This window comes from Saccostrea cucullata, unplaced genomic scaffold (assembly GCF_032062105.1).
Source record: "Saccostrea cucullata isolate Sc308-1 unplaced genomic scaffold, CSIRO_AGI_Scuc_v1 ctg205, whole genome shotgun sequence".
Lineage (NCBI taxonomy): Eukaryota > Metazoa > Mollusca > Bivalvia > Ostreida > Ostreidae > Saccostrea > Saccostrea cuccullata.
This window is the reverse complement of record NW_026936671.1, coordinates 242550-270215: the sequence shown is the minus strand read 5'-3', so window position 1 is coordinate 270215 and position 27666 is coordinate 242550. Positions and strand designations below refer to the sequence as shown.

Genomic DNA, 27666 nt, shown 5'->3' with positions numbered 1-27666 from the left:
GATTTTGATAACGGGTAATTATATTACTATTGTTGTGAATTTTGGACAATACATAGGGCCGTATTCCAATTACACTTTAAATTCTTGATGGTGTTTAAAATGCGCATAACATTTTTTTTTCCAAATGGTGCAAGATAAAATTAAACTTTGACTCATTTAATTCTTAGGATAATCTTATGCATAGAATATTTAAAGGCTTGCATAGTCATTTCTTCCAGTAATATCGTTGACATGTGTGTGTGAACATTTTCAACTTTAAATCCACTTTCGTAATTAAAGCTACTTTGACCTAACATGTGAAAACAATTTCAAATACTTTACCGCCTTTATTACAGTCCTCTGGTAGGTAGGTTTTTGTTTCGGGAAGTATCTTCCAAGATTTCTCTATCTACAATATGTCATATATCGAGTACTGCTTCAACGTTTCTTTATCAAGCAGTCACCTTTCCGCTAGGTCACAATGTTAAGGTCCAGTATGTATCTAATAGACCGCATCCACTCTTTTGATGACGTGGAACGACCTTAAACTAAAGTCCAACCCATTCCCTATTAGTACTGTAGTTCTAACCCGAACGCTTAGATAATTTGTAAATATGTTTCATATGGCAAGCCCTTTTACTATTTATTCGGAAAATAAAATTTATCTTAAAATTACACAGATATCTCTCATTTTACAGAGATATCTCTTATATATCTCTCAACTTAAAGAGATATCTCTCATTTTTAAGAGATATCTCTCTGAAAAGAGATATTTCTTAAACATAGAGAGATATCTCAATACTTAGGATATCTCTTAAACTTGAGAGATATCTCTTCCACTTGAAAAGATATCTCTTTCTCCTTTAGAGATATCTCTTTCGTGAAAAGAGATATCTCTAAACGTTAAAGAGATATCTATTTCACCTATAACTCTCTTAAGTATATTTCCAAGTTAAAGAGATATCTCTTTAAGTGAAAGAGATATCTCTCGTAGTTTATCTTAAGAGATAACTCTTAAAGTGAAAGAGATATCGTTCAAAAATGTCTAAAAGAGATATCTCTCAAGCAAAAAGAGATATCTCTTTGTTGCAAAGAGATACCTCTCTTCATATTTTTTTTTATTTCAATTCCATTTCAAATGACTTCTCCCTTTACCGGAAGTAAGCTTTTTATTGACGGAAATACTCAAATTAGAAATAGTTGATTATTTTATAAGCTAAAAATTCGGTCCATTGCATTTGAGATTATATATATATGCTTACTTTCGTTTTCCTGAATATTAGCATTTTTATCAACGAAGTAACCATTATTATTTGTTGTTTCAAGTAAAGGATTTATAGCATTTTTATCTACAGTACATGTATTATTCTGGGTAATTGCTAATTGCTCAGTCTTTGTTCTTATAACATCGAAACTATTCCAGAGACTTTACTTCCTGTCTCGCTTTAGTGTGAAAGGGAACAATTAATTATTTTATTTTAATGATCAATGGAAAAGAGAAATCTCTTTCATTAAAAGAGATATCGCCTTAGCTTATAAAGATATCTCTTGTTGAAAATATTTAGAGCTATCTCTCTAGCTAGGGATATCTCTTTTAACCTTGTTATACAATCTCTATTAAGAGATATCTCTCTCGCTTAAAGAGATTCTCTTCATAAAGATATCTCTCTAAGTAAAAAATATCTCTTTTGTAAAGAGATATCTCTCTAAATAAATATATTTTAATATTCATGCAAAGAGATATCTCTCTATGCTTATCTCTCTTCTTGAGAGAAAATTTTTATTTCACGAATAAATATAAAAGGGCTTGCCATAGTTTCAAACAACTTTGAGGATCAGTCCATAAAATTCAGAAATTAATTTCTAGCATATGCTTTTTCACGCGAATTTTCTAATCGAATTGATGTGATAACTGATGTTTCGACAAAAGTTTCGTGCATTAACCGGAGAAAAAGTTTGTTTTCCGCTTTTAGTCTGTGCAAAGCAATGTCAGACTATTTTCAACCAATTCTAGCTTATCTCAAAAGATAGAGTTCAAGATACGTCAAAATTTTATATGAATATGTGTCTCGCACTATAAGTAACAATTTTTAATTGCCAATGATTACATGACTAATAAAATGTAGAGTTCACATGTATTGTTTCTGTTTAAAAACACATGTTGGTTTGTACTTTGTATACATGTATATGGTCTGTTGATCAACGTTACCAAAAACTCAACAAAAACAAAAACATAATATCACCACAATGATTTTATTCCCTTACACAATAACAGAACAACAAATAGCTACACATGATTCCCAGACACTTAAATGTTTCAGTCCCATGTATATATAGTACAGTTGCCGTTAGGTACACTGTTCCTAAAGCTCATCTGGAATTTGAACTGGATCCCAGGTGCGTAGGCGATCCAGGGATGTCTTCCATTAAATCGGTTCCTTGTAGTATATGTCAAACCATCTGGATCTGAGTAAACAGTCTTGGTAAACCAAGCCTACAAGAAAACACAAAATAAACGTTTAGTTTTATACAACTGAAATAATAATTCAAGAAATCAATACATCAACATACAATGTTATGACCAAAACCTGTTAGTTCTACCTTACGGAAAATGCCGATGTTTGTTGGTCGAAGTCGACAGTGATGCAGTATTTCTTGAGGTCCTTAGCAAATTCAAAATCACAAAACGCAGTCATAGTTTTGGTGACGCCAGCGTTCCACACGGATTCCTTCTGTATAGATGACGTCAATCCGGGTTCCTGGGCCTTGGGGCATTTCTTTGGGGGAACGAAAGCTGGGACTGTGGGAGGCGGCGGCGGATTAGGGTCCTTGATGTTGCTATTGCAGACGCCCTTTGGTGGTGCACCATAAAAGTCAATAATAAATTCTACAGACACGTTACGAGGGTGGTACTCGTAGTTGCTGCGCAAACGGTAGAGTCGGCCTTCATCCAAGACTTGGACTGTCTTCATAATCCACGACTGGAATACAATATAGACACGCTTTAATATTTTTGCGACAAAGTTAAATGAGCATGATTTGATACGAAAGCCCAAAATGCTCATTCGAGACTCGAAGTTTCAAAATTTCGAAACTCGAGTGAGCCTTCTGGGCATTTGTAAGAATGCTCTACCCATGTATACTACAACATTGATATTTTGCGATTAAATGATCAGTAAACTAAATATGAAAGTTATTTAGACCAAAATTTAACATGTATTAGGCAGTATTTCACTATATTTTACAAAGTTTGCATGTTTTTTGAAATTTTATAATGTCGTAATACTGTTAGACCTACCTGAAAACCATGAGTTGGTTTGTCCAAACTGACATTCATCCACCATTTCCCTTGCCTCTGCAACTCTAGAACATGAAAGTGGCAGATCCCGCGCATGTGCCGTTGAACTTTTCCAGGCTGTCTCCAGACCTCTTTTCGTTCTATGTCCACAGTGTATGCCGAACACAAGGCAATCCATGCCAAAAACGACCCTACGGCCAGAGAACACCCATGATAGCCTCTGCATGAAAAAAATAACCGAATGCAATAAAATATATTTCAAATGTATTTCAAAACTGAACTTTGAATTTGTATTTCCATTAAAGCTGACCAAAAATTGACAATAAATATATTAAGTGCAAAAAAAAAAATAATAAATAAAAAATAAAATAATAATAAAATAAAAAATAAAACTTCTGAAAAAAAAATGATGGTTAGATTTTTACCTCATTTTTTGTGGTAGACCAAAAATATGTAATGCAATTTTTTGGATTATCAATTACTTTTATAGTGACGAGAGTTAAATTTAAATTCCAAATGACGACAGTCCGTTGACGTCTCATTCTAATGCATTGTTTACACTGGCTGGACTTGTGTCACACTCCAGCAAATCTTCATTCATGTTATTATGACCAGGCTACGGAATGAAAATAAACGTGGGCTAAGAATTTAATTTAATTAACTGGAAAATTGCTGACTTTGAAGTACGTGCCCCGATGCTTTAGGTGAAGGTCAAGACAGCATTGTACATGTACAAGTATCCTACTGTTACTTGTTTAAATTATTTCATATATACCAGTATACATGCATATGTGCACGAGGGTGAGGGTGTGTGTGTGTGTGTGTTTATCTGTATGTACGAGGGTTGTCCCAAAAAGTCGTAGACAGTGAAAACAGTTTAGTTTCTCTTTGCTAAATTAAATTTTTTATGTGACCTTTTATTCAGAACTCTCTTTCTTATTGTTGTTAAAAACCTTTATGCCTACTGGGCTAAAAATGGAAAATAAAATTATCTTGTATTAATATCTTTATCTTTCCAATTTCTTTTGTTCTGTGTTTTGTTTTTTTTTTATATTATTAATTATCATTAAATCAAGATAATACTTTGCAGATGCAAAAGCTAATCGCATTGTCGAATTTCGTTCTTTAAAATTTTACTTTGTTTTAGCAATAATTAAATATAACACACTGTGTTAACATCTCAATGAAAAAGCAAAATCCAAACCAATAAATAAATAAACAATTTAAAAAAAATCAAAAAGGCAGATAAGAGAAAACCACACAAAAGAAAAAAAAACAAAAACAAAATGCCTATAGATGTATATTTGGAGTGAAATCACTATTTTCAAAATGATGATACTATTATGTTGAATATTAAGATGCAATGTAGCAGCCAAATTCGTTGATTTCTAAGTACAACAAAAAACTATTAGAATTTAATTTTGCTTTATTTGTTATTATATTTCGACATTCTGAAGAATTTGTTTTTGATGACCAATTCATTATTACAGCAGGACATGACGATTTTATGATTAAAAGTTATTTTGAACACAATGGACATAATTAACACAAAAGTTTTACGATTAATTAAAAGCTATTTCACAATAAGAAAAAAGCGTAAGTATAAGAAGTCATAAAACAAATGAATAACCCTTAAGTCTATGAGTCAATTAACAGATAATCGCCCATTAGTCATTATGATTCAAGAATCATTGAAAAAAAAAATAAGAAAATTAATAATTTTTAATTAATAAGAAGTGATATATTGAACATGCATTTAAACAAATGACAAAAAAGTAAAATTTGCGTCTTGTTCAATTGAGCATGCATTTGAACAAATGAAAAAAATTAAAATTTGCGTCTTGTTCAATAATTTCATATTTCCACCATATTTGATGTTTTTAACAGTTGAACATGTTATTGCTAAAAAATTATTTTTTCCCTTGTTTTTGTTTCTTTTACGGATGGAATTTTTTCTTTCGTCAAACACAAAAATTAAAAAAACAGTAAATTATGCAAAATAAAACAGAAATCTTGGAATTTATGAAAAACATTCTAAGTCGCCGTGTTTTAATCGTATACTAACTGACCATACCCTTGAATAACGTTAACGCGTGAACTGTATTGAAATTTTTATCCAAACAAAAATAACAGGCTGGACTTGAGAGATTTAAATCTCGTGTGGGTACGTCATAACCTTATTTTGCTGACCCATAGACAACTTCCTTGGGATATAAATAGAGGTTCTCTCGGACCTGTCCAACAAAAAATAAGTATACAGGAAAAAACAGTAGTGACCAGAATAAGACTAGCTAAGAAAAACTCTGGGGAAAGACACGATGAAGTAAGTTTATCTATTTTATAATAAGTTATATATTGCTAAAATATGAATATTTTTCAGTCTGTAAATTGATTATACTAAATTAAACCTTTTAAAAAAGGGAAAATATTTTTGCTTTATAACAAAAATTAAACATGTGTGATAAATTGCATTTTACACATAAAATTAATTATGCATTTGCCTTTTGCATACACACACCCCAAATTAAATAAGAAATTTTGCAAAATAAATTTGTTCCATAAATTCTTTAAGTTCCGCAAAACTTCAAGCAAAAATGAACCTTGTCGTTGACCAGAAAGTGCATTGATTTTACCCCAGATGCAAGTAAACAGTGCATTTTGTTCATATACCTGTGGTATTGTCTATGATTCTTCAGATAATTTTTTTCTTCGACCAGGTACAGTTTAGGAATGCTCATGACTTTTTGGGCGGGTGTGAGTGCAATATACGAGGTACCTGTACATAAGGACAATGTCTGGGGACAATCAAAGACGGCTCGTAAAATGAAAGGATGGTGCGTGTTCGAACTGAACGAATCCAGAGACGCGGGAGATATAAAAATGGACCTCATCTTTAATAAACCTACTAGAAATCTTCAGGTGGGGTAGAGATTTGTTCATTTGCAAATTCTAAAGTCTTTCTTTTTTTTTCAAAATATCAAAAAGTGTTTTTCCGATATGTCTGATTCAGAGCACAGTTGATGAGAAAGATTGACTTTCATTCCTTCATTATGTAGAAGGAAGTAGGGGAAATCGTTTTCGACTTTTTATTTTAATTGACATGATACGGCATATCAAGAACATACAGTACACAATACAGATTTTGACTTTGTTTAACAGATATGGATCATGAACATCGACAAAATACTAAACAAAGGACGGGCATATGAATTATCAAGCAGATATCCATATCAAAACACGATGCTGAAAGTTGAATTCATTTTGACATACAGAGGTAGCAAGAAGAGGTTTCCAAGAGGAAGCTGCATCAGTAACATAACGCCACCTTCTACGACAACACAAGCACCTACTACGCATGCCCCAGTGACATCACAAGCAAGCACCACCCGTACCACCTCGGTGACGCAACAACCTTCAACAACGTCAGCACCGCGATCCTCCACCACGACAATACCAGAGTCATTTTCTGACGTCATACCGATATCCGTCGAGGGTCAACACTGGAGTGTTGGAAATGGCTACCGTATAACCGGCATCTGTGTATTCAAGATTAAGCCAAAACTTAAATCCTATGGCATCATGGTGGAATTCGATAAAGAAACTTATGGAATGACGGTAACAAAAGTGTATTAAATTTATTCACTAACAAGATAACAAATCTATCAACATTTTTTATACTAAATAAAATCAGTACCAGGGGTATTTTATAATATGGATTCATAACTTAGAGAAAAACATATTTGTTATAGGACTGGACAATGGATATTGAAGATCAACAGTCAAATGGGCTATGGTATTACTTGAAAAACAGATGGCCTGAGAGGCAAAACGAAATCAGATTGAGGTTTCAGGTTGATTTTGATTCTCTTCCTGTGCCATCTGGTACGTGTACAATTGATAGAAATGGTCAAACTCTGACACCCAAACCTTCAACTGCAATGCCAACGCCAACCACCAAAGCTCCCACACAGCAACCTTCAACTGCAGCGCCAACACAGCAACCTTCCACTGCAGCACCAACTCAACAACCTTCAACTGCAGCACCCACACAGCAACCTTCAACTGCAGCACCCACACAGCAACCTTCAACCGCAGCACCCACACAGCAACCTTCAACCGCAGCGCCAACTCAGCAACCTTCAACTGCAGCGCCAACACAGCAACCTTCAACTGCAGCGCCAACACAGCAACCTTCAACTGCAGCACCAACACAGCAACCTTCAACTGCAGCACCAACTACAGGTGCACCGGTAAACACAGCTCATGATTACAATTCCATTCTTCATGAATCTATTTTATTCTATGAAGCCCAGCAGGCTGGTTATCTGACAAATAACAGAGTTTCTTGGAGAAGTAATGCTACAACTTTGGACAGAGGAATATACGGAGAGGACCTAACTGGAGGATGGTATGACGGTAAGGAAATGCTATTTTCGTGGGACTTTTTTCCTTGTATTTAGCGTCTACACAGTTCAAAGTTTCATAGTAAAGAAGTCCCTGATGAAGAACTTTCTCTCCAGTCTCTAAATAAATTTTCTTCCCTTTTTATATCGCTTCGCATATTCTACAAATACAAAATTCAATCTCATTTTCAAACACGAATGGTCTTGCATGTTAAAAGAATATAGAATTAGTTCAAAATATTCCTTTACAGTAACCTCTCTGGCCGATTCATTTGTTTAAATTTTGCCTTTATACAAAATATTATTTCATCGTTTTTATATAAAATCTAATATTTACACTGTATGTATTTATTTTAATAGCCGGTGACCTTGTGAACTTTAACCTCCCTATGGCGGGTTCGACTACAAATCTTGCCCTGGGTTTATTGTACTGGAAAGACGCTTACCAACATGCTGGAGAGCTTGACAATATGTACAACTCAATAAAATGGCCTTTGGACTACTTTCTGAAATGTTGGAATCCTAGCAAACAAATTTATTATGCACAGGTATTTTTTAATCTCTGTGATCATACATATTATTAACCCTGAAAATTATACATTTTTACAGTTAATTTATAAGGAGATAAATGTTATTAATCACTATTTATATTGATAGGTTGGTAATGGCGAACAGGATCATTCCGTCTGGAGACGAGCAGAAGACATAACCACCGCCAGACCTGTCTATTATTTGGATAGCAACAAAAAAGGAAGTGATGTTGTGGGCGAGACAGTAGCAGCTATGGCCGCTGGAGCTATGGTCTTTAAAGATAAAGGTCAAATGACTTTAAAGATTTGAACCTTCACAGTCGTAAAACTAAAATAAAATTATCATATTAAGAAAAAATGTCAGAACTTTACAATGACCTTTTATGTTTTTTGGCGGTTACAGATGCAGCATACTCCCAAAAACTCCGTTCCAGTGCCGAGAGTTTGTACACTTTTGCCAAGACAATTAAAGGCCTATACAACAATGATATTTGGGATGGAGCTAAATTCTACAAGTAATTACTTTATGTAGCAAGTTTTCTGCCCCTCACATTTAATGTATCATTGTAATTAGACTAATTTACACTCGAAAGTCATGTAACTGTAAAGAATCCCATATCTTTGAAAAAAATTAAAGATTAAATTGGTATTTTTTAAGAATAGATTGAAATTTGACAAATTAATAGTGAAAAATGTATACATTAATTCTCAATTTTTTCCAAAGGTCCTCTCGATACCAAGATGAAATGTGTACCAGTGCGACTCTACTGTATATGTTGACGAATGACGCCACCTACCTAACTGAAGCCGAGGCTGCTTATAATGAGTACGGCAGCGATAGCGCCCCCTGGGCTTTTGACTGGGACGATAAAACTGCTCTGTGTCAAGTATGTTTTAGAATAATAAATTTTGATGAGGAAATTTTAAAGACATTGTTAAACTAGTGCTAATTGTAACGGGGACCGTTACAGATGTTCCCCAAACGCTCCCCAAATCCCTTTTTGTGCCTAATTCCTGTAAGACATTTTACAAAATATGATCAGTATCGAAGGATTTCATCAAAGAATTATAAAAGGTATAATGATATCAACTATATCTCATTTAACGCATTGTATGCGCACGCACGTGCATGTACATGCAAGATGATCATAGCAGGTTGTCTAAACAATTAGCATATCTATATATCGTGAGAATAAATAAAAAAAATCTTTACAATATACATTTTAATGTTTTTTAAAAATATTGGCCCTTTTGCGTATTTCGCGCGCGCACTTGCATGAAAGAATGTTCGTGCATTCAATTTTGATAGTACCATTATGTAGGAATCCATGATACCTATTCATATTCTAAATTTTATCCCGTTTCGTTGAAAACTAAGAAAGTTATAGACAATTAAAATATCAGCCAATCAGATTGCAGCACACGTGCATGCGCATGCTTTTCATGATAATTCTTACATACCATGCTGTAGATCTTTATAATGTATAACCATGTTCAAAATTTCAAAGGATTTTGTCGAAAAACAAGAAAGATACTGAGACTTTAGTTTCAGCCAATCAGAGCGAAGCGCACGTGCATGCGCGTGAGATCTTACTAGTTTGACCATGTCATCTAGTCTATGCTTCTGATATATCCTTATATTATAACTTTCAAAACATTTCATAAAAAAATTAAATAGTTACGTTTATATCAATTATATTGGACATTTCTAGTGTTGCACGTGCGCGCTCTTGCAAGCACACGTGCATGCACATTCTTTCATATGACAATTCTTTTATACCAGGCTTTAGATCTCCCTAATGTATGACTATATTCAAAATTTCAAATGATTTTATCAAAAAACAAGAAAGATATCGAGACTTTAGTTTCAGCCAATCAGAGCAAAGCGCACGTGCATGCGCGTGAGATCTTGCAATTTTGACCACGTCATCTTGTCTATGCTACTAATATATCCTTATATTATGAGTTTCAAAACATTTTATCTAAAATTAAAAAAGTTACGGCAATATTCATAATATTGGTCATTTCACGCGTTGCACGTGCACGCTCTTGCAAGCACGTGCGCGCAAAATGACCTTCGTTCCGCAAATCTACATAACATGCCTACTGACCCTAAAAAGGTTTCACCTTAGTCAGTTGTGTAGTTTACAAGATCATTCGCGGAAAAGATTTTCCCAGGAAGAAGAAAAATAATAATAATAATAATAACTAGTTCTAATTGTAACGGGGACCGTTACAGATGTTCCCCAAACGCTCCCCAACTCCCTTTTTGTGCAAATTTCCTTTAAAAATTTTTTCAGGATTTCATAAAAGAATTTTAAAAGCTACAATGATGTCAACCTTTTGTCATTTAACGCATTGTTCGCAAACGCACGTGCATGCACATGCAAGGTGATCATGACATGTTGTCTAAACCAATAACGTATCTTTATATTCCAGAAATCAATAAAAAGTCATAAAAATATAAGTTTTACCGTTTTTCAAACATATTGTTCATTTTACGCATTCCGTGTGCGCATGTGCATGCAAGCACGTCCCTTGCATTCAATTTGGATAGCAATATCATGTAGGAATCCATAATACCTATTCATATTCTAAACTTCATCCTGTTTTGTTGAGAAACAAGAAAGATATAGGCATGTAAAGTTTCAGCCAATCAGATTGCAGCACACGTGGATTTATGTGCTTTCATGATTATTCTTATATATCATGCGGTAGATCTTCATAATATGTGACTAAGTTCAAAATTTCAAAGAATTACGACGTAAAACAAGAAAGATTTTGAGACTTTAGTTTCAGCCAATCAGAGCAAAGCACACGTGCATGCGCGTAAGATCTTGCAATTTTGACCATGTCATCTTGTCCATACTACTACTATATTCATGCATTGTGAGTTTCAAAAAATTCCATCAAGAAATATAAAAGTTACGGCTTCATCCATTATCTTGGTAATTTCACATGTTGCATGTGCGCGCTCTTGCCAGCACACGCGCATGTACGTGCTTTCATGAAAATTATTATATACCATGCTGTAGATCTTCATATTGTGTGACTAAGTTCAAAATTTCAAAGGATTATGACAAAAAACAAGAAAGATATTGAGACTTTAGTTTCAGCCAATCAGAGGGAAGTGCACGTGCATGCGCGTGAGATCTTGCTATTTTGACCATGTCAACACGTCTACTCTACTAATATATACTTATATTATGAGTATCAAATCATGAAATCAAAAAATAGAAAAGTTACGGCTGTATCTATTATTTTGGTCATTTCACGCTTTGCACGTGCGCGCTCTTGCAAGCACGTGCGCGCAAAATGACCTTCGTTCCGCAAATCTACATAATATGCCTACTGACCCTAAAAAGGTTTCACCTAAGTCGGACGTGTAGGTTACAAGATCATTCGCGGAAAATATTTTCCCAGGAAGAAGAAAAATAATAATAATAATAATAAGAAACAGAGTAAAAACAATATGTTCCCCAACTTCGTTTGGGGAACATAATAAGAAACAGAGTAAAAACAATATGTTCCCCAACTTCGTTTGTGGAACATAAATATATAAACTGCAATATTAATTTTCCTTTAGTTCAAACGCCAACGTGATTATAAGATTAATGGAAGCTTTTAAATATTATACAAAATTCAAACTTTTCTTTTAGTATTGGAAAGAACTGTGTACCACTGTAATAACCATTTAATGATTTTTTGCAGGTCCTTCTCTATGTAGCAACCCAAAAATCTGTTTATAAATCCAGAACCGAGAGATTTGTGACGTCATACATGCCGGGTGGTTCCCTGCCTTACACAGATTGTGGTTTGGCCTTCCGGTTGGAATGGGGCTCACTGCGATACTCTGGTGATTTATAATTCCTTTTTAATAATTAAGATCTGATTTTCTCTGGGTTATCTAGAAGAATATTACATTTCCATACATTTTATAGTGGTATTTGGTTTATCTCTATCATCAATTTTATAACACTTTGTATGGGAATCCTTCATTTGTTCTTTCTAATTGGTTAAGAAAGATTAAAATTAATAAATTATAAGGTATTTTGTTATTTTGATCCTTCAAAAATTAAATTGCGCAAGAAAAAAAAAACGTTTATACATGTATAAATGAACCCAAGTTTATATATTTTTTTCTTAACAGCAAACGCCGCCTTCATCTCGCTTCTAGCAGCACAAAATGGCATTGGAAATGCCGATGCTTACAAGACATGGGCAATGTCCCAGATTCACTACATGGTCGGCGATAATAACCGGGACTTTAGCTACTTAATAGGTTATGGATCAAGTTATCCCTTAAAGCCACATCATAGTGGAAGGTAAATGAAAATTCTAAGAAATACAAGTACAGTGGCAAAAAATGAATGAATATGAATACGTGTACATAATTTTGAAGAAATCTATTCATATAAATTTTATTGGAATTTATAAAACTAACTGCAGAATTTAATTGCGTTTTGTGTTTTTCTTTTAAATGTTTGTTTAAACTTATCCCTGTCTTTTATTTTGTAGTTCCTGTTCTCCTGCGCCTGCGCCCTGTGACTGGAGTACATACGGAAGCAGCGACCCAAATCCCAACGTCCTCAGAGGTGCCCTCGTGGGCGGGCCAGACCTTCAGGATAATTACGTTGATGACAGAAATAATTTTAAAACAAACGAGGTCACATGTGACTACAATGCCGGCTTCCAGTCTGCTGTAGCAGGTACAAAGAAAAACTAGCTTTACATTTGATCAATGATTCAATAAGTTGTCATTTTTAATGATACATATTAAATTTGTACTATTTTATTTTCAAAAAGCTTCAATTTTACTTTCAGGGTTGCTCCATTTTGCCTTGAATGGAAATCTCCCGGCTGCTCCAGCACGGAAATGCTAAGAAACCAATTGGTGCTATATTGTTTTAAAACTTGTTATTATTGAATAAATTAATCAAATCATTAAATATCTGTGTTTTTATTGTTCAATGAAGTTTGATTGGAACTAATCTAGGACTAAAATGAAATTAAAAAAAAAATAAAAATGAACCTCATTATCTCCAACACAGATATCTAGAATACTCGAACACTTACATCTAGAATACTCGAACACTTACATCTAGAATACTCGAACACTGATATTCAGAATATTTCAAAAAGATACAGTTCATGTATAGAAGTGAAACGAAGTATCAACCACTAATTCTTCAAGTAATTAACCCCCGATATCTCAGAGTTGATCATTAAGTACTACAACATGTAATCGAGACCCAAGAAATTCAAAATCTCCCCTTTTATCCTTGCTTTGCCATGTGCCGATCCAGTTCCTTGGGGGACAAATGAACTAGTTGATTTAAATGTTGATTTTTAAACATACAGGATTTTTTTCTTGATTTTTTAAAAATAATATCCACTCTTGATTTTAATTACCCAATTCAAAAATTTTATTCCAAATTCAGTACTGTCTTATCTATTTATATTTATGATACTTTCATGCACAGACCCTGTCCAAGAAAGATTCGTCACAGAATACAAACCTGCCTTTATCAAGAATTGATGTATATATGTCAGTAGTCTAGATTTTAACTGACCCGCTGGTAATACTTGAGCCTGGTGTCCGATATATTAAACGAAAGTTGAACATCTGTATATTATTTTCGATTATGTAATTGGTAAGTGTTTAACATTATTTTTCTTTATTTGTAAACAATAGTTTTTACAGATGTTTGGATGCAATTGTATGCATTATTTGATACATTTTCCCAAATATTAGGGAAAGTAAATTACGGAAGCCCATTAGTGCCAACCTGTATATATAAAGGAAAAGCAATATATATAAGCAAACCTCGATATATAAAGGAAATGCGATATATATAAACAAAACCTGGATATATATAAAGGAAATGCAATATATATATATAAACAAAACTTCGATATATATAAAGGAAATGCGCGAAATGTATAAACAAAACCTCGATATATGTAAAGAGAAATGCGATATATATAAAGAGAAATGCGAAATATATAACCAACACTTCGATTTATATAAAGAGAAAAATTTCCATCGCCTGACCTTTAACATGTTTAATGACCTCCATAACAACAGAGCTTCGCCAACATACGATAAGCAGCTCCCGATCTAATATGTTTTGATTGCGATCAGTTGGTGTGGCTGTTTCAGGATGGTATTCAGTGTGTTGTTTTCTATATTTGTGTATCTTGATAATTATGATGATTAAAACTAAAGCTAAAAAAACTGCTGTTCTTCTTCATGTGTCAAAATGATGTTGATTCTTTGAAAAAAATTATGTACATTTATCTCTAAATTTAATAGTGTTGTCTGTGTCTTCTCCACTGTATTATATGTACATGTATATGTATGTTTTTTTTATGTTTCCGTACCTTGTGTACCATTTACAGTGTGTGAATGAATTAAATTGAATTAATTTAAATTTCAAAGACTTCAGAGACTTTTCTGCTTAAAATGTATATTAACGCTGGGGGGTCTTTTCAGTCGAACTATAATTCGCAGCAAACATACAAGTGTGTTTTATCATGCTTTATAAGTTTTTTAACGTTTTACTATGTTTTTTTACATGATGTATGGAGAATTTCAAATCGATTTAATTTACGACGTGGGATAAAAATCCGCAGTTTAATTATGTGAGTGTGCATGTACTTATTCGTTTCTTTTAATTAATTCCCAAATACTTGATATTTGTTCCACACCATTAAAGACCCTAAAATTATTACAGTATATATAATATTACTTGTCACTTTCTTCCCTCACATTCAAATGAAGTGGGTACCTTCATCCTTCCCCTCTCTCCCATTCCGAACGATATTGATTATTTTTTAACAATCAATGGGCATACTAGTTAATTATTTTTTAAATGAATTTAAATAAATTTGAATTAGGGCATCAAAAAAGAGACTTCCTGTTATACATTATTTTCATAAATTCTCGGTCGTGAAACCAAAGGTAGTACGCCTAAGTTTTTGTAAAACAGTAAACAAGATAGCTCTAGATTGTAAAAACGAAGTTGATCATATACATGTAAAGCCAATAAATGCACAGAAAATACGATAAATATTATATTATACTTATTTCATTAATATATATACTAATAATTGAATCAAAGGCGTGTAAATATTTGTATATATAATTTATAGGTCCATTATCCTAAATTCCGTACAGCCACCAGACCCCTCTGCCTTCTGCCCCCCCCCCCCCCCCCCGTTACGAAATTCCTGAATCCGCCACTGTAAATGCTATTCTTCTCAATTAATTGCATTAGTTTAAGTAATGTTACAATTACAGTTCATTGATATATGCATGTACAAACAAATAAACACTATTACATAGCAACATTTTGCCGATTCTGGGAAAGTTATAAATGAGTAATGTATAACTGATTCCCCCCTGCCAGGGGTTAATCTGTATATAATCTTGATGGGCAGCCGAGCTCTACAGGTCACGCAGTGGAAAATTTTCTTTTTATATATATCGCATTTCTCTTTATATATATATCGAGGTTTTGTTTATATATTTCGCATTTCCTTTATATATATCCAGGTTTTGTTTATATATATCGCATTTCCTTTATATATATCCCAGTTGTGTTTATATATATCGCATGACCTTTATATATATCGAGGTTTTGTTTATATATATCGCATTTCCTTTATATATCGAGGTTTGCTTTTATACATTGCTTTTCCTTTATATATACAGGTATATATACATGTATATAGTATATATAATATACATGAAATATATCAATGTATATAAACTCCTTAATGAAATATATCGAGATAACAAACAGTTTTCGAGCTCAAAAGAGAATACAATACAAAGTAGGAGCAGAGCAAACAGGGCGCTCCAAAACATCAGAGGTGGGATCAAGTGCTCTGGAGGAGTGATCATCCCCTGTCGACCGGCCACACCCCCGAGTGCCTCTTGTCTTGATCGGGAATTAATTCATTGTATCGACCATAGAACTTACGACATGATGACTTTAAACGAGACTGCTGATAGTACTATTCCTGTTTCAGCATCTTGTTTGCCAATAAACCTTGTTTTAGAAATTGTTCATCCGAAAAGCATGCTCTCGCGTATCAAGTCAACTGAGAGGTATAAACTCTGTATGCAGATGAAGGTATTTTGCTGCATATGTAAGGGAAGATGCCGATTGATAATTTAAAGTCATCACATAAATTATACAAAAATGTACTAAAGCTTGGTTGTTAGATTACCATTGATACCTTTTTCAAGTAAATATCTGAATATGAAACAGATGTGTCAGGAATTTTTTTTTATTTCAAGCTTACTGGTCAGTGGAATAGATTGATAAAATTAAAAAAAAAAATGCCACGGGCTTGTGTATATTGGAAGACACGTATATTTTTTCGAAGCTGTATTCTTAATAAGACCTTACGGCTTGTACGCAAAACGATTGGTTTTGTTATTTTTTGTTTTTTTTTTTGTTTTTTTACATTTTTTTCAACAGTGTACTAGTCTTCACGCAATTTTCGTTTCTTCTCTCGGTCGAAACTCAACAAAAATAAGCACAGGAGGAAAACTAAGTGAACCGAGAATAGGACAAGCAAAGAGAAACTTTCAGAAAAGACAAAATGAAGTAAGTTTTGCTTAAAAATTATTTTATTGTATTGTAAAGGTTTTTATAATAATTTCTGAATCATCCATTTTAATTATAAAATCGAAATTTGAAAGAAAAAAAGGAAAAGCTATTAATGCAGAAAAGAAGAAATGTGAAAAATAATGACATTTTTGTATTACATGTACATGTAACAACCAAATCTCGGACGTCTATTTCTAAGAATAACTTTCAAAAAGAAAGAATCTTCACAGAAACACACTTTGAAGTTAGTTTTTGCTGCTTTCAATTTCTTAATTTTGAAAATGGTACACAGGTATTTTCACTACATATAATATATATGTATATATATAAAAACACCAAATTCAGTTACGTTTTAGATGGGGATTTTAATTTATGATATTTGATTACTGTTTTCCTTTAGTTGAGATATTTCGGTATAAATATTTCTGCATTTCCTTTGATTAGTTCCATTTTCATTCAATTTCAATTAAAAGTGAACTAATAAAAAATAATAGTATACCAACCAGATAACAGAAATATCTTCATAGAAGATTGCACACTTTAGGGTACAGATTCTTGTAGCTTTGTAGAGGCCAGATTATACTCTTTTTTAGCTCAAAATTTAAGCAACGAAAAAAATATCCGGGAAATGGTCCACGCATATCACTTACCACTAGTGTGAACCAACTGCAAGCACACAATTCAATGCTCTTAATTAATTAAAACTCCACAAAATGAAAATTTATGTGATTTATTTTTTTCAATATCCAGGTTCCTTTTAGCCATTTTGGTTGCTTTCTGGGCAGGTATAACGCAGGCAAGAAGAACAAGCTCGCCGGTCAACACTGCACATAATTACAGCCTTATTCTCCATGAGTCTATTTTATTCTACGAAGCCCAGCAGGCTGGTCATCTGACAAATAACAGGATTTCTTGGAGAAAAAATGCTACCATCTTGGATAGGGGTATAAACGGAGAGGATCTAACCGGCGGATGGTATGACGGTAAAAAAATCTTTGGGATATACATGTAACCGATTACTTTAAGCTATTTTAAAATTTGTGAGAAAATAATTTTTAAGCATTGTTTAGGCAGGTCATTTCTACATTAAAAACATACATATTTGGAAAAAATGTTCAAAGCACTAGGTCTTTTTTAAAAATTTTTGTTCGAATGTAATCTACTTAAAAATACAGTCAAAAGAAACCAGCCGTTACTAAACGACTTTCTTCAATATTCGATCATTATTAATGTAATAATACAATATTTACCCCTTTTATAAAATTTTAGAGGTAAACTTGCAATTAGTGTTTGGCTTTATACAAAATGATTATATCAAACTATATTTGACAATAAGAAACATTATTCTATATTGTGATTTATTTTATGAATTGCTGATAATGGTAAAAAACGCCTTATTTTGAATTTTCAGTATACATTTTTTAATAGCTGGTGACCTTGTGAACTTTAACCTCCCTATGGCGGGTTCAACTACAAACCTTGCACTTGGCTTATATTTCTGGAAGGATGCCTATCAACAATCCGGAGAGCTTGACAATATGTACAACTCGATAAAATGGTCATTGGATTACTTTCTAAAATGTTGGAATTCTAATAAACAAATTTATTACGCACAGGTATTTTTTTCGTCGGTTTGGGGAATGTTAGAAAATCCTTAAGCTATACACAGCTTGAGATACCTAAAATGATAAAAGAATAGAATTCTTTTCCACTATTTAATAGGTTGGTAACGGTGAACAGGACCATTCCCTCTGGAGAAGAGCAGAAGACATAAAAATCGCCAGACCTGTCTATTACTTGGATAGCAACAAAAAAGGAAGTGACGTTGTGGGAGAGACAGTAGCAGCTATGGCCGCGGGGGCTATGGTCTTTAAAGATAAAGGTCAAAGGACATTAAAGATTTGAATCTTCACAATCGTAAAAAAAAATGAAAATGATATCAAAAGTATTCCAGAACTAACAATAAAGCTCAATGAAGATAGTGATTAATTAATTTTGAACTTACAGATGCAGCATATTCGGAAAAACTTCGTTCCAGTGCCGAGAGTTTGTACAGTTTTTCTATGAAAATCAAAGGCCTATACAACGATGACATCAGTGATGGAGCTAAATTCTACAAGTATTTAAACGAAAACTTTATGTGAATTTTGAGTTTAGTGATATATTTTTGCTAGATGTTTATAAATTAGTTTATTCAATAGCAAATCAAAGTACTAGCATTGCAAATTGATGCACAGAAACTGTTTGTTGAACACCGTATGTATAAAGTATCAGATTTAACCTTCTTTTTTATCAAAGGTCCTCCATGTATCAAGATGAAATGTGTACAAGTGCGACTCTACTGTATATGTTGACGAATGATGCCACCTACCTAACTGAAGCCGAGGCTGCTTATAATGAGTATGCCACCGACCTCGCCCCCTGGGCTTTTGACTGGGACGACAAAACAGCAATGTGTCAGGTAAGATTTTTTTTTTTATCAAGAAGATAGAAAACTTTTAATACAGATATTTTTATAATAGCTGTCACCACATTCAAATTAACAATTGGCAGTGTAATGAAACGGTACATGTATAATGAAATCCGGACAAGGTTCTGTGTAATTTTGCTTTATTTATGAATTAAAATTAAGAATAAACATCAAAGGAACCTGATATCTGTGTTACACCATCTCCGCTAGCCAAGATATGAGGGTAAACGAATCAGACACTTGGCTAGTGAAGATGGTGTAACACAGAAATTGGATATTCCTTTTCTTTAAATTTCCGTAAAATGTTTTTTTGAGTTATAAGTAGGTTATGTATTGTATCAGTGACGTTCGAAATAAAAGTTTATTTTAATGTTTCGAATATCTCTAGAGATAAAAAATCTTTATACTCCATGGAAAGGGTCTTGTCAAAAGAAATACATTCTTTAAGTGTGAAATCCGTAGCACCAAATATTCAAAAGTTATGGTCAAGGTTCATATTTAATGGCAAATTTTGCAATGGTGCGTCAAACTCCAAGGTCAAGGCCAAAAAGTCAATGCACTGTTATGTTGGTACCCAAAGAAAGGTTTGGCACAAGAAATATACGTGTGAAATACGAAAGCAATAGTTCTATCCAAGCAATTGTTATGGACAAGTTTTTGCGGACAAACAGCCAAACGTGTACAGAAAGACTACTAGACAGATGGCAAAAACTACATAACCCGGATCCAACAAAATTAGATTACAAGAATATAAAAAACGATGATAATAATTGAAAATTATTAAGTTTTTTCAAATTAATCGGTATTCAATAAACTTTTTAAATACTGGTAATGTCAAAAGAAAAAATGGTTTTTATCATTATAGATCCTCTTGTATATAACCACCAAAAAACCTGTGTACAAATCCAGAACCGAGACATTTGTGACGTCATATATGCCGGGTGGTTCCCTTAACTATACTAAATGTGGCCTAGCCTTTAGATTGGAGTGGGGTTCACTTCGATACTCGGGTAGGAATTTTCTCCAGTTTCCAATTGTTTTACTGTGTGGAAATTGGTATCGATTCATATTTTGATTTGTGGAAGACGAATCTTTTTATAATAGAATTCCTTTAAGCTTTGCTATAATTTACTTTATTAAATGTTCCTTTATATGTATTTTAGTTCAATATTTTCCCAACATTTTATACTTTTTTCCAACAGCAAATGCTGCTCTCATCTCGCTTCTAGCAGCACAAAATGGTATCGGGAATGCTGAATCGTACAAAACCTGGGCCATGTCACAAATTCACTACATGATCGGCGACAACAACAAAAACTTCAGTTACTTAATAGGTTACGGTTCAAGTTACCCCTTAAAGCCGCATCATCGTGATAGGTAATTAAAAAAAAATACAATTTAATTAAGTGACAAATATACCACTTAACTTAATTTGTTGATTAAAAAAAAATTTATGATAAAAACGTATCTGAAAGTGTAAACTTGCAAAAGTAATAATAAAGATTGATTTTGTAGTTCCTGTTCTCCTGCGCCTGCGCCCTGTGACTGGAATACATTTGGAAGCAGCAACCCAAATCCCAATGTCCTCAGAGGCGCCCTCGTGGGTGGGCCAGACGAAAATGATAATTATGTTGATGACAGAGCTAATTTTAAAACAAACGAAGTAACGTGTGACTACAATGCAGGATTTCAGTCTGCTGTTGCAGGTACAATAAGTACTTTAATACTTGTATACATATAAAAAAAAATATCTCATTCAATGATAAAAATTTGAAAAATAAAAATAAACCAAGTCACAAATCACGGCCAAACTGTATGAGCATCTACCGATCTGGAAGGAGAGAGAACAATAAGCGAACTCCCGACCGTTTCTCGAGACGATGAAACTAGGTATTTTAAACTCAAATGAAACTGTATAAAGATAAGGTTTTATTAATAAAACTAGTTTAACATTTTTATTTGCAGTCTTTTAACTGTATTTTTGATATGTTTCTTCCAGGATTGCTGCATTTTGCTTTGAATGGAAATCTTCCAGCTTCTCCGATGCGGAAATGCTAAGAAACATATGTGCACTATGATTTACCTTGAATGAATCAAATTCATTTTTTTTTGGTTTCCATCTCGTTTATGCCTAGAGGCAAATAAATTTTCAATAGGACAAACGGGGACCCATCTGGATGTCGGAATCCAAATGCATACAAATATCGTCGTCTACAACTTGTCCAAGAGTAAATTTAAAAAGACAATTTCAATAAAATAAACTTAACTTATACAGCCAGTTTTCCTGAAAAATAACAAGAAAATCTATTAATGGACAAAGTAGGTACAACTATATTTCATACGTGTAGTGATTTGTCATTTCAGGGAAGTTAATGTATACTACAGCAATACTAGTATCTTGTTGTATAAACTGAACAGGGTGATGACATATCCAAAACCTACTTGACCTTCCTTATGAAAATTTTCATAGGAACTATTTTCCGAGTCGTATGATAGTCCATAACATTATAATTTATAAAGATATACTAGTATTCAAAAAGAAGAATTTCATCTTGTGGTATCAATAAGAAATCTTAACTTATACCTATTGCCACCTTTCTAAGAAGGAAATCTCACTTTAAAACAAATAAATTGTCAAAACAATCGAAATGAATTTGAATTACCAAACCCTTACTGGACTCCATGAAATCCTTACAAACAAATATACATAGCAAGCCAGTGGCGGATTAAGAGGGGGCCCGGATCCCCCTTTTGTAATCAAAATATACACAGGATTGAATAGATTTTTTCTGTGCGGCTGAGGGCCCCTACCTCGATCCTAAATTGGCGTCTCTCCCTTTCAAATTCCTGGACCGGACTCTGCAAGAATCCAGTAAATTATCTAATCCTATCTTTTTACCTCTCACTAATATATTAACAGCAGTGAAGGAGACACTTCAGGAGTAGAGTATCGGTATATTCGAGAAGATTTGAAATGAATTGTGACTGCTAAAAAACTAATGACCTTTTGGAAAATTTACAATTTCAAAATGTTTACAAAATCATTAACGTAAAAACGTATGGTTTTCAGCACGTCATACAACCATTCTTTACAAAATAATTTTAAGTCAAGAGTTTCCGACATCATAGGCAGCTGCTTTTTCAATAAAAATAAAATTCGTAAATATACTAACCTTATCATTGGTCGCTTTTGTTAAAAGCTTAATGAAAAACGTGATGACTTTTTAACCTTTTAATCCTCAACTTCCTTTGCTTTTGTACCGATATATGCATATGGGGATTATGTCTCTCAGTTGATTCGATTCACAAGAGCTTGTTCTAGGTATGAATTTCTAAAACGAGGCAAGATATTGACAAGAAAGTTGATGAAACAAGAATATCAAAAGTCTCATTTGAAGCCATCATTTCGCCAGTTTTGTGGTGGATACAATGACCTTGGTAGCAAACAAATAATCATTACGTCAAAAGCTAAATGACGTTTTACAAACAAATTGATAATTCGTCAATTTTCAAACACTTAATGAATTGTCTGCGGAATTTTTCCGTTTTCTCCGAACATGACAAGGAGCACACGGCGGATGTGATCATTTTGCAGGGGGATGCTTACACTTCCATGACACCTGTTTCCACCTCTGATGTTTTGGTGGTCCGTGACGTGGAGATCGGTCCTTCGGATGAGACCATATAAACCGACGTCCCGTGTTGCAGAAGGCGATGGCACCAAAAACATCTCTCCCTGCTCAATAGCCCTGAGTGCCAATTATAGGGAAAAATTTGCAACTCTCCACCGGCAAGTGGTGGCGTCTCCATATGAGTGCAAAATTCTCGAAAGGGACGTTAAACAAATTACAAACAAACAAAAAAGTTAGGGATTTTAAAGCAGATCCGGTGGTAATGATCGATATCTTGATTTATGACGAGATATTTGGACCTTAGAAGTGAATCACCAAAAAATTGCCCGATAACAGGCAAAATAGAGGACTGGAATGTGTTAACTATTTGGACTACGGAGGAAATTTAATATTGAAGAAAATTTTAAGTGAAAAATATTGAAATTTTGCCCGAGTATTTTTATGTAAATAGAGTGCGTTTGTGTGAAATTGCCGAACAAATAAGAGATACTAGTAATAGGATTTTTCCCCAAATTAAAGGCAACAAGAACTGAATTGGTTGGAGATGTTCAGACTGGAATTGGCTGACTGAGAGAAGCATTCAAAGATATCTAGATATTCTGAACTTGAAACCCGCACGATATCAAAAAGACGACAACAAATACTGGAAGATATTGACCTTGGAGTACTTAGTATATCTTGCACATGGAAATGTTGTTTACCCTACCCGATTATCTCTTGTAGGTCAAGTAAAGCTGATAAAGAGATTGATATCGGTTCAATTTTTCAATAACTGCACTAAACAAGTACTGGTATATATAAACTGCCATTGAGGAAACATGTTGAGAGTCTGTTTTTCCATCCAGTTTCTGATGATTTTCGGAGTACAAGGCCTGCTTCACCCGGGAGGGACTGGCCCTACAATAGAGGAGAGGTTTGAAGCCCTAGAGAAGGAGTTACGAGAAAACATCACAACAATACAACAGCAGGTGTTCGCCTCAGAAACTCTGGCTCTCCGTCAAATCCTGACCCTAGAAAGCACCTTCAGGAAAGAGCTTGAACATGAAATGGAGGAGCTGAAGGCCAATTTTTCAGCCCAAGAAATGCTTCTCATTCAAGAAAGACAACTCAGGCTTGACTTGGAGAGGGAAATGAACAAGACGCTCGAGAATATTTCAAAAGTGCTACAAATATCGAATTCCAGAATCGACAATGTTGTCGCAGAACAGGAAGCCATGGGGAAACTGCTAAGGGCCAGTATGAAGAATGAGAGCACCTTAGGGGCAGCGATACAGCAGCATGTCAATCAGATATCAGTGGCATTGTCTGATACTCAGAATCAATTGAAAACCCTGAGAGCATCAATCCAGAGTGCCTCGACATCTTCCGGAACAGGTAAATTTAATATATGGCTGATAAGAAGAATTTTAAGTGTTATTATCATCTACTAGTATTCTTTGAAATGACAAAAAGCATTTCTATGCCAGGAAAAGTACCAAATGTTCATATACGGTCATCAAAAGACACTTTTAGCTGAATATTTTATTCGTTGCTTTACATACTGATTAAAAAAAAATAAGGTGTATATAGCTTTTTAATCCCATCATCCATACAAGTATCTAGGTCTTTTTCAATCGTTCTACCGGTATTTCCAAATTTCCAACATATCTGTCTAATACTCTTGATTCTTCTGCTAAATGAGAACGAAAAAGACAATTATATATTCTCTTCTAAAAATTTTCTATAAAAAGATCTTTATCTCTCTTTCTGAGTACAGGTGGCAGTCCAGTGGTGGCCTTCACGGCCTATGCTAACTCAGGCAGGGACTACAGCACGGAGAAGATCGTGTTCAACTCGGTCATCACCAACTACGGCGCTGCCTACAACAGTCGCACGGGTATATTTACGTCTCCGACAGATGGTGTTTATGCCTTTACTTGGACACATCTGACCCAATATGGTCATTACTGTCATTCATATTTGACCAAAGACGGAGCCAGGCAAAACCTAGACGCCCATAGCAACTTACAAGGAATACATTCTACGGTGTATACAATGGCAACTATGACGGGGACATTACACCTCTCCAAAGGGGACCAAGTCTGGATACAGTCTCAGCACTGTGAAGGGTTTCTAGGATCCCCGTACAACTCCTTTTCTGGATGGAAACTTTAAATATAATGCAACTTAGCGAAATTACAGAAATTGTTAATTGATTAATATCCAATGAAATATGATTTAGAATAATTAATCTAAATTATGGTAAAATTAGTTTATATACTGACACGCAAAAGAAACGCAACAAGCAGTAATGTACAAATGTTTGAATTTTTTATCTAATGATTTTCAAAAAAGAATACAGTAAAGCTAAACTCACTTTCCAGAACATCAGAAATTTGATAAAAATGTTAAATGTTTGTCTTTTAACTTTATTAAGTAACATATGACTTTCAAAACACCCCCCTCCCAGCCATTCAATTTCAACCTGCAAGACTGCCCTAAACAACAATTGCAGCCTAATTTCAACGATACAATAGGTTTATCAATATCGAGATTTGAGCGAAGGAAATATTCTTTGCCATTTTTAAATGCCTGTTTTTCAGATGATTAGGTCGAATTTTCTTGCGCATTGATAAACCCTTGGACTTCCGGTCCAAGGACTATCATTTATGCATATGATACATAAGACCTCGTTGAGGCGTAATGCAGTGTATTTTTGCATCATAACTCTCCATCACCTTTACGTGAAATTATCCATTTAGAGCAATGGAAATGCATACCTAAGCAATTTTCGAGAAGCCTTAGCATCGTTACGGGAAACGAAAGGAGATTTTATTTTTTGAAATATTGCTGCATTACTTAAGATGAACAGTACAAACCCTTAAAACTATATAATATTGCCAAATGTTTTGTTAAACATGCAAATTTTGATTTTTGTTACGTTAAACTTGACTTTACGGTTATGTAAAATATAGATTAACCGTTAAATTACCGATATTTACCAAATTGAAGATATCCATAATTTTAAGATACAAAATTCCTAACTTTACATAATTATTTCCCTCTAAAGTAGGGTGTTGCGTTTCTTTTGCGTGTCAGTATATTATCTGCAGAAAAATAAGCGGGTCTGGATGGATTCGGCTTTATTGATATGATTGATGATAAATAAAGGATCACTTCATTATAAATAGGGATCTGACCTATAGGTCCGGGCTTAGTTTTTTCTCTACAAAAAGCTTGTCGATTTCCGTTCCAATTAATGACATTAGGCTGAATACATATAACAATTTGTTTTTCCTAAATCTTTATTTCAGTGAGTAGAGGTAGGAGGAACCCTTTCATTGATTTTCTGAGTTTGTTATCTCCAAATGTAATAATTGATATTTGTCTTTACTTCTCATTGTGTATACAGGTAATGTCTACTGTCTCTGAAATTCTATTCTTTATGTCTAGGCTATTTATCCGTGGATATAATAAAAACTTGTCATTAATGTGTACAAATTATATAGGCCTAAATGAAATCCAAGGGAGTGCATTTACTGAATATGTAGCCAAAATCAATGTGATTAAATTCTAAGGAATACATACAATTGAAATTCATGGCAGCTCAATGCTGCCAAGAATACCCGTATTGAGTAACACACAGTGAGTTATTCTTGTCCTCGGGGAACGTGTGCTTATACTGAGGTTCGTTCCACCTGACTGACAACGGTACATTGGATTGTTACGATTTGATATCTCTTTAGTGTTTCTTATATCAAGAATGGGCATGCATAAGGGATAGATAATTGAAGGAAAAATACACAAGTCTATGAAAAAAAATTAAAATAGTTTTTGAAAAGGCGAAATTTAAAACTTTAAAAGTGGTGTACCAGGTGGAATCGAACCCCCGACTTTAAAAATTATAAGGTGTAAAAGTCAGCACTTGTATCAACTGAGCTTACTATAACTTTAAAAATTTAAAACAGATTATGAAGATCCGGTTTCCTTATTTTATTGTAAGTTTTTTGTGAATTTCGACCCTAGGGCAGGGGTGCCCCTAAAAAAAAATTATCTTAAATTATTCCTTACATCCTAACCTATCAAAATATCACAATTTTATTTAGGGGCAGGCCCGCCCTGATGGACGTCAAGGCCAAAATTCATGCAAAAATCAACGCTTTAAGGTCAAGATCTAGTAAATAACTTTAGACTAATTTTTTGGTGTTAGATCCATTATGACGTCATAATCAATTTCGACTTTCTTTTTCCCGTACTTTACGGCTTTAGCAGAATTATGTAGAAGAATATGGTATTTTCGTGACATTCAATTTGAAATCATATGAAAAGTAAACCGGATACCTATATCAAATTTGATATTGATTTAAAGTTGAGACCATGAATATACTAATTACCGTTTTCTGAGAGACTGTAGGCAATCTGGGTACATTTCCTTTGTCGAATATGAAAAAAAATTCCCATATTCATGACTGGTTTTCTTAATTTTTCATTGAAAATGACAGTTTAAAATACATTTTTTCCTCTTGTTTACCTACAAATAATGCCCCGAAACACCTTATTTGACCAAACAAAAGTTGTAAAGCATCAATAAAGGAATTTATTTCTCAAATTTGATAAATCTGTAGGCACCTTTCATTTACTAGATCCTGACCTTAAAGGACAAAATAGTGTTTCGATCAACTTTGGAGGTTTATTGTAAAGTTGTAAATAATAAATATATATAAAATTTCTTGTTAGACCGGATTTATCAA

General features: G+C 33.8%; 4 protein-coding genes across 4 annotated transcripts; 3 read left to right on the top strand and 1 right to left on the bottom strand.

Moving 5' to 3' along the window:
- Positions 1-2275: 2275 nt before the first annotated feature.
- On the bottom strand, positions 2276-3707 carry LOC134246215 (uncharacterized). Its single transcript, XM_062728533.1, has 4 exons — positions 3703-3707; positions 3278-3497; positions 2586-2960; positions 2276-2473 (listed from the first exon to the last, which is right to left on the bottom strand). Exons 1-4 carry the CDS (start codon positions 3705-3707, stop codon positions 2297-2299), a joined length of 777 nt encoding a protein of 258 aa, XP_062584517.1. The 3' UTR covers positions 2276-2296.
- A 1888-nt stretch (positions 3708-5595) lies between these two features.
- Positions 5596-7960, top strand: LOC134246213 (mucin-2-like). The gene is made up of 5 exons (XM_062728532.1): positions 5596-5600; positions 5995-6196; positions 6437-6892; positions 7027-7693; positions 7932-7960. Exons 1-5 carry the CDS (start codon positions 5596-5598, stop codon positions 7958-7960), a joined length of 1359 nt encoding a protein of 452 aa, XP_062584516.1.
- Positions 7961-8567: 607 nt separating this feature from the next.
- On the top strand, positions 8568-21362 carry LOC134246212 (endoglucanase A-like). Its single transcript, XM_062728531.1, has 14 exons — positions 8568-8725; positions 8935-9097; positions 11922-12066; positions 12361-12535; positions 12729-12919; positions 13035-13088; positions 16248-16351; positions 18557-18716; positions 18842-18953; positions 19133-19295; positions 20170-20314; positions 20507-20681; positions 20820-21010; positions 21304-21362. The coding sequence occupies exons 1-14, from the start codon at positions 8568-8570 to the stop codon at positions 21360-21362; spliced, it is 1995 nt and encodes a 664-aa protein (XP_062584515.1).
- Positions 21363-23687: 2325 nt separating this feature from the next.
- LOC134246196 (uncharacterized) lies at positions 23688-25097 on the top strand. Its single transcript, XM_062728520.1, has 2 exons — positions 23688-24310; positions 24693-25097. The coding sequence occupies exons 1-2, from the start codon at positions 23755-23757 to the stop codon at positions 25088-25090; spliced, it is 954 nt and encodes a 317-aa protein (XP_062584504.1). The 5' UTR covers positions 23688-23754; the 3' UTR covers positions 25091-25097.
- The last annotated feature ends 2569 nt before the right edge of the window (positions 25098-27666 follow it).

Bases quoted from the DNA above. Each gene is read 5' to 3' on its own strand.
- LOC134246215 (XM_062728533.1), bottom strand. The intron at 2,961-3,277 runs GTAGGTCTAACA...ATTGTATTCCAG, and splicing joins AACCAACTCATGGTTTTCAG to TCGTGGATTATGAAGACAGT. The intron at 2,474-2,585 runs GTAAGGTAGAAC...GTTTTCTTGTAG, and splicing joins AACAAACATCGGCATTTTCC to GCTTGGTTTACCAAGACTGT.
- LOC134246213 (XM_062728532.1), top strand. The intron at 6,893-7,026 runs GTAACAAAAGTG...TATTTGTTATAG, and splicing joins AAGAAACTTATGGAATGACG to GACTGGACAATGGATATTGA. The intron at 7,694-7,931 runs GTAAGGAAATGC...ATTCCTTTACAG, and splicing joins AACTGGAGGATGGTATGACG to TAACCTCTCTGGCCGATTCA.
- LOC134246212 (XM_062728531.1), top strand. From the start codon at position 8,568: ATGTCAGAACTTTACAATGACCTTTTATGTTTTTTGGCGGTTACAGAT. The intron at 12,920-13,034 runs GTACAAAGAAAA...TTTTACTTTCAG, and splicing joins CTTCCAGTCTGCTGTAGCAG to GGTTGCTCCATTTTGCCTTG. The intron at 20,315-20,506 runs GTAGGAATTTTC...TTTTTCCAACAG, and splicing joins GGGTTCACTTCGATACTCGG to CAAATGCTGCTCTCATCTCG.
- LOC134246196 (XM_062728520.1), top strand. From the start codon at position 23,755: ATGTTGAGAGTCTGTTTTTCCATCCAGTTTCTGATGATTTTCGGAGTA. The intron at 24,311-24,692 runs GTAAATTTAATA...TTCTGAGTACAG, and splicing joins CTCGACATCTTCCGGAACAG to GTGGCAGTCCAGTGGTGGCC.